At 44.6% G+C, this 7,146-nt stretch overlaps 1 protein-coding gene across 1 annotated transcript; it reads left to right on the top strand.

Moving 5' to 3' along the window:
- Positions 1 to 2,024: 2,024 nt before the first annotated feature.
- LOC140581703 (scavenger receptor cysteine-rich type 1 protein M130-like) lies at positions 2,025 to 5,835 on the top strand. Its single transcript, XM_072705233.1, has 9 exons — positions 2,025 to 2,107; positions 2,220 to 2,534; positions 2,663 to 3,016; positions 3,229 to 3,549; positions 3,672 to 3,968; positions 4,417 to 4,741; positions 4,821 to 5,002; positions 5,304 to 5,398; positions 5,764 to 5,835. The coding sequence occupies exons 1-9, from the start codon at positions 2,053 to 2,055 to the stop codon at positions 5,833 to 5,835; spliced, it is 2,016 nt and encodes a 671-aa protein (XP_072561334.1). The 5' UTR covers positions 2,025 to 2,052.
- Positions 5,836 to 7,146: the final 1,311 nt, after the last annotated feature.

The following is a 7,146-nucleotide window of genomic DNA, read 5'->3' as shown; positions in this document are numbered from 1 at the left end:
TCACCCCAAAGCTCAAAAAGATATGTCTTAGAGGGGCTTTAGTGCTATTAATCCATCAAGGTTGTTCTGCTGGGAGTTCTATAGTTTTGAAGATATCGGTCATAGGAATGTCGGCCTTCTCTCGAATATATTGGGAAGAATGGCATTCTTTCTGTGGTGATTAAAACGGCAAAAAATATATCGTTGAATACATTCAAGAGGAATGTCTTTAATCAGAAATGACGACCCGGTCACTCAAGGTAATTCATAGACTTTGTAACGAACAGTTTATTTCAGGGTCAGTGCCCGTCTGACCCTGTCCTATGTGTCTTGTCCTCTTTTGGCCAGCAGGTTTTGCTGGTCACTATAAGTCTCACTATAATTTCCATTTGAAGTTCTACAGTTACCCTCACTGCTCACTTGCTTAGAGACCATGATCACTGTTATCATTGAATGTACTGTGGATAAAGTACAAAAATTCACACCGAACACAGTATCACAGCTTTCGCATGCCGAACTCGGTCGAGAGGTACCACGAGGCCGAGAGCGACATACTGTATAGGCATCAGCATCCCAGTAGTTCCCCTTGTCTTTGTGTCAACCCATCACCATGATGCGTCTCAATCCATACACATTTTAGCAGGTCTGTTTTGGTTTGTCGTATTCTGAGTTTTTGGTCGAGTTGCGGTTAGATTTTTCTTGACCTTGTGCAAGGCCTGAATTGCTAGAGTTGAATGCATCTCGACTCATAAAAGTTTTAGCAGCAACGGTCAAGTTTCAAGATTTTGGTCAAGGTACAAGTCGGAAAAAATTCAACAGACCCGTTCGATGTCTGAGTTTGCCGAGTTAAGAGGCATTGGAGGTCCACGGTTCAATTGCACATGTGTCTAGTCTTTCTTTGTGCAATTAGCCCCAGTGCTGGTTAATGTTCTCTAGTTTCCTGTGCTTGAAGAATTGTAATGTATTCTACTGGGTATTCACCAACTTACAGCCAGTCTTCGCTTGGTGCGTGGTTTGAATCCTGTGAAGCAGCTCTGGAATTCGGCCTCCGTTTCTGAAATTTTAAAACTTGTTTTTCAGACTCCGGTAAACTGTGGGTGACAGACACCTCGGTTACTGAAACTGCAGATACAGGAGTCCCACTGTATAATGCACAGCTTGGAGTGCATTAACATTTATTTAAGATAATAATACACGCTTTTTTGTTTTGCATTAATCATAATGTGTGTAAGTTTGCTATTGAATCAAAGATTACACATTGGTTTGTGTGTGGCATAGAAAAGGCTGTGATCCAACACCGGAGAAATGGTACAAGGAAAATATATTAATTTATGAATTTTGCCCTTTATTAACACTATAGTACAGATTCAATAGTATAGAGTGGCTGATTGGAGCCTTCAGGTAAAGGAAATTATTGTCGTAACTTTTTTTTTAAGATTTCAGCCATTTGTGTTTATTTATTTGTGTCAATATTTGAAGTGTCGCAATCAGGGGCGTTGCTAGAGATTTTGGGCCCCATGAAAGCATATCATATTAGGCCCCCCAGTCCAAACCAATCCAGTTATTTTCCTAATTTTTTAGGGCCCCTGTCACTCAGGGGCCCGTGGAATCGTCCTAGCTTTCCTCCCCCTTACGGCGCCCCTGGTCGCAATGTATTACAAAAGTCTGCATTTCTTTACATTACATTAATCTGATAATACACTTTTTATTTTGCCATAATCATAATGGTGGAAAGTTTAATTTTGAATCAAAGATTACTTCCTTGCTACAAGTGTTTTACAGTAAATTAACAAAAGCAAATCTGTTTCCATCTCAGGCCATCGAGGGATTCGGCTGATAGGAGGGAGTCACATGTGCTCTGGGAGAGTGGAGATTCAGCACGGAAAATCCTGGGGCTCAGTGTGTGATGCTGACTTTGACTGGCAGGACGCTGAGGTGGTCTGTAGATCACTAGGCTGTGGGGAACCTGCACAGCTGCTGGGGGGAGCTGCCTTTGGTCAGGGAGAGGGAGGGGTGTGGTCTGAGGAGTTTCAGTGTCAGGGAAATGAGTCTCATCTTGTTTTCTGTCCCAAAATGACACATAACAGGACCTGCGGCCATGAGAATGATGTGGGCCTGGTGTGTTCTGGTAAGAGTATCATTGCTCTCAGACACCCTCACTCTGTTATTATTATTATCTGAGTGACATTTCAGTGTATCTCATCTTCATTCTTCGCTCTCTCTCTTCATGCTGCTCCCAGGATACACACGGTTCAGGCTGAGGGATGGTCCTGACCACTGCTCTGGTAGAGTGGAGATGAGGTACCATGGAACATGGGGAACATTGTGTGATGCATCATGGGACATGAGAGCCGCCACTGTCCTGTGCCAGCAGCTGAAATGTGGGGGCGCTGTGGCTGCCCTGGGACAGGCCTGGTTTGGGGGGGGCACTGGGCCCATCTGGCCCGATGTGTTTCATTGTCAGGGGAATGAGACTCGCCTCTCCCAGTGTGCAGTGTCCCCATGGAGACGAACAGCCTGTTCTCATGGGCAGGATGCAGGAGTCGTCTGCACTGGTGAGACAAGTCAGTTATAGTCCAGAGAGACGGAGCAAATATTACCATAAATAGCAATTAAACTCCACAGTATGGAGACTCTCCTACTTTATTAGGGTTCTTTTTATCAGTTTTGAATTTTTTCACAGGTTCAACCCCTTCTTCCTCTGATGGGGGTGTCAGGCTGCTGTCTGGAGGGAGTGACTGTGAGGGCTGGGTGGAGGTTTACTACAACCAGACCTGGCAGAAGGTTCACCAAGAGTCCTGGAGCTCCATGGATGCATCTGTGGTCTGCAGACAGCTGGGCTGTGGCTCTGCAACAAATATCTACAGATCATACCTGTCAAGGACAGGGGACAGTGACAAGTGTGTGACAGGCTTTCACTGCTCAGGAACTGAGTCTCACCTGGGGAAATGCAGACCTCCACATGTCCTCAACTGCCGCCCCAGTGACCAGGTGTCCATGGTCTGCTCCAGTGAGTTTCTCCACATCAGTGGGATCTGTGTCAGCAGGATGTGTTATGGCTGTTTCAGAGAGATACTTGTAACTGTTTAATTCATGAATTTGTGGTAGAAAAATGGAACATTTTTGTGACATTAGGACACCTAGATGTACTGACCTTGTGTGTGTTACTCTTGATTGACAGCATGAATGTTGTCATGTGAGCTCCCTGGGTTGGTAGATCTTCCTTCCTCACTCTGTCTTCTCTCCCAGACCACAGGTCCCTCAGGCTGGTGGGGGGAGGCAGTGACTGTGCAGGGAGGCTGGAGGTCTTCCACAGGGGCTCTTGGGGGACAGTGTGCCATGAGTCCTGGGCTCTGCCTGAGGCTCAGGTGGTGTGCAGGCAGCTCCGTTGTGGGACAGCCCTCAGTGGGCAGATCCCTGTACCCACTTACTTTGGCCCAGGGACTGGACCCATCTGGCTAAGCAAGCTGGGCTGTGTGGGGAACGAGTCGTCCCTGTGGGACTGTCCCTCAGTGGAGTGGGGGGGGAAGGACTGTGGGCACAAGCAGGATGTGGGTGTTGTGTGTTCAGGTAAAGCAGAAGCAGCTCTGCATGAAACTGCATTCTGTCACTTTAAATACAGACAGTGTCCAGTGGTTTCTGTAATCACTGAACAATAATGGTTCACGTTCCTTGTGTGTCTTTCACCACAGAGCACAAGGAGCTGCGTCTGTCTGAAGGATGTTCTGGCCACACAGAGGTCTACTACAATGGCACCTGGGCAAGTGTGTGCTTTGATGGTCTGGAACAACCAACAGTAGCTGTCATCTGTCGCCAGTTAGGCTGTGGAGACAAGGGGACAGTGACTAAGACAATATCCCGGCTCAGTCCTGACCTGAAAGGGCTGGACTTTGGAAAATGTCGATCCCATGACACATCACTCTGGCAGTGTCCATCATCCTCCAAAGGGCCAAATGGCTGCTCAGAAGCTGCCAAAACAAGCTGCTCAGGTGAAGCTAAATTCAGCCTCTTTGTTGTTGTATGTTAAAAAGTTCCATGAACCATGTTTTATTTCTCTGTCTTTCTGATTATTGTAGATGCTGAAAAACTGAAATCTCCATCAGACTTCATGCTCTGCAGAAGTTCGGATCTAAACATCTGTAACTGTAAGTTTCTTGCTTGATTCATTTGCAGATTTATAGTATAAATGTGTTTTAAAAGCCTTTGAAACATAGAGGGAATTATTACACCACATATAACACAGTCATCAATAATACAAAGAATGAGAATTAAAGTTACTATGTTGTTAAGACTTAAGATTAAATATATTAAGTGCAAATTCATGTGATTATTGCGCCTAAACCCTGTTTTCATTCGGGAAATGATGTATGTATTAAATGTCTGTCCCCTCTGAGTTCTGCTCCAAATAACCTCAGCTGTCTCCTGTGTCCCCACTAGACCATCTGCCCCTGAGACTGACTGGGGGTACAGACACTTGCTCTGGGAGGGTGGAGGTGTATCACAGCGGCTCCTGGGGGACCGTGTGTGACGACTCCTGGGACCTGCGTGACGCCATGGTGGTGTGCAGGCAGTTGGGCTGTGGGCCGGCTCTCGGGGCAGAAGGGGGCGGACGCTTCGGGAGGGGTGACGGCGCCATCTGGTTGGATGAGGTGAACTGCAAAGGCAGTGAGCTGCACCTGTGGCACTGCTCTTACTCACTGAAGCAGAGTGACTGCTCACACAGGCAGGACGCAGGGGTCACCTGTGCAGGTGAGGCCAGGAAGTACATTTCTGCATCCTCTCTGATAGTGTGGTTTTGTAGTTATTAAATATGAGGCTAAAATACTTATTCTGTCCCTTAGCCTGACAGTAATAAACACCAATATCATTCCCGTAGGTGTCACAGAAATCACCTCAGATGTCACTGGACCTCAAACAGGCCAGTCTGACCCAACAGTGTCCTCAGTGGTTCTTGGGCTTCTGATCTCAGTACTTCTGCTGCTGGTGGTTAGACTGGTCTACAGGAACTGGGTCCTGACAAGAGGTAGGACAGTAGTTCGTAAAAGGATTTAGATTCAATTTGTCTAATATTTGCCCAATTGATCATTTATCGAGCAGAGGGTTTTCTCCGTTAGTAGCATAGCGAATTTGTCCATATCTGCTTCTTAAACCTTCAGCTAAATGATTTTTTGTACGATGTGTCACTCAAGTCTCACTCTTCTGGATTTTACTTTCTCTTAACCTCTGATTTCCTTATTACTGAAGAAGGGGTCCCACAGCTATCTGTGTCTCGGATTGTTTATAAATTTCATACATAATACCATGTGTGTCTTTATCCTTCACAGAACTTGCTGAGAATGACAATAAACAGCTGTCTCCCGCCATCTATGAGGAAATAGATTACAAACGTGCCCAAGTTAAGAGAGGTAACTTAACTGAAGTATGTATCACTGCTGAGAAACCACCACAATCACTCTGTGACACTCATTCACAAGGTGCTGTGACAGTGAGGTGGAGACAATCAAACTATAGTGATGTCATAGAAGTAGCTCACAGTGTGACTGCTGCACATCTACATTTATTTATGTGGATTTATAATGAATCTGCTCAGGGGAAATAACTCTGGGCTAAGAATGACTTTGTGCACAGTCAGGTTCATCCATGATGACATCAGTACATTGTTCAGAGAGGATAGGTCTCCACACTGAAGTCTGACTGTATATTTAGCTGAACATCCTATAACTGCAGCCAGGTAAAGATCTGCCAGGAGTGTAAAAGCGTCACTAACCCTTCTTCTGGTGTCAGGGAGTGACCTTCCAGATGAGCTGCCCTCCGGGTATGAAGATGTGGGGGAAGCTGAAGGAGTCAATCTCTTAGGTAATGTTGGTGTAGAACATCTTAGGAAAATGATCTGTGGAATAAATAGGAATTTAGGAAACTTGTTTTCTGACAGACACTGATGTGATGTGTGTCTCATGTTTTTGTTATTTAGAGAAGATGATCACTGGTGACGACCCAGAAAACTATGATGACCATGTTTGTGAGAAAGAGACTCCAGAAAAGTTGAAAGGTGAGATTTTCTCAGTTCAGCAATATCAGGTTTCCCTTCTTTAGATATGTAAGATGGATGTTACTTCTCTTCCTGGACGTCTGAAACATTTACCTTAGAAATTTCATTCACCTCCTTGCCTTGACTTTGTGGTTGTAGGGGTAGATACCCTGGAGTACTACAATGACAGCCCCACAGGTCAGACTGACTATGATAATGTCACTGACAGCCAGACCAATGACTATGATGATGTCACTGTCAGCCAGACCAAAGACTATGATGTCGTCTCTGTGCAGCATCACCCTGACTCTCAGCCAGGTGAGCGGCTCTAAAGGGATCAGCTGGTCACTTTGCTCCAATCAGACTGAGTTTGATATAATCTCAGCCCAGGCCTTCTGTTATGCTGATTGTTATTACTAAACATGGAATTATGAATATCTCAAGTGTGACACTATAACAAGTATTTCACTTACTACTTAGACACATATTGCTGTTTTTCTTATGGAACCTTAAGGTTCTTTTTTGAAATATTATACATAATATAAATGAAACATGACATCATGCTGCCTCTTCCTCAATCGGCAATCAGAGCTACATACACATTCACCCAAAGGTCTGTGTGTCTGTGTGCCTCTCTGACAGATCTCCACCACAGTCACCCTGTAGGACACATGACTGAGCTGTCGTTCACCCAAGAATGGGGGCTGCCTAATGATGACATCACTAACTATGATGATGTGGGGGAGGGGCTTCTGTGAGAGGGGGGGCCTGGGGGAGGCAGAACTGTATCAATGCTTGTGTATCAGTGCACATAAGTAAAAGCACATTTGTTTTTATTTCTTTATTAGTTTAAAGTTTCTATATACTCCTTCAGGTAACCATTTAGATAAACAAACATATGCTCAACATTAAAAGGCATAAGTTCCACAGTAGTTAATCATCTTTTTCTGCTTTCTGAGTTACCTAATAAAATACCTGTTGTACATTTACACATATTTTTAATATTGGCTTTTTTGTTTGACATTAAAAAATAAAATTTTGTTTGTAATTCCCGTGTCTTTCTGTTTTTAGTGATACTTCAACATTGAAACATTCATTGACACGTAACACACAATGACACAATGATGTTTCACAGTGTC

Source organism: Paramormyrops kingsleyae, chromosome 22 (genome assembly GCF_048594095.1).
Source record: "Paramormyrops kingsleyae isolate MSU_618 chromosome 22, PKINGS_0.4, whole genome shotgun sequence".
Lineage (NCBI taxonomy): Eukaryota > Metazoa > Chordata > Actinopteri > Osteoglossiformes > Mormyridae > Paramormyrops > Paramormyrops kingsleyae.
The sequence above is the reverse complement of the archived record's forward strand: the minus strand, read 5'-3'. Positions and strand labels throughout refer to the sequence as shown.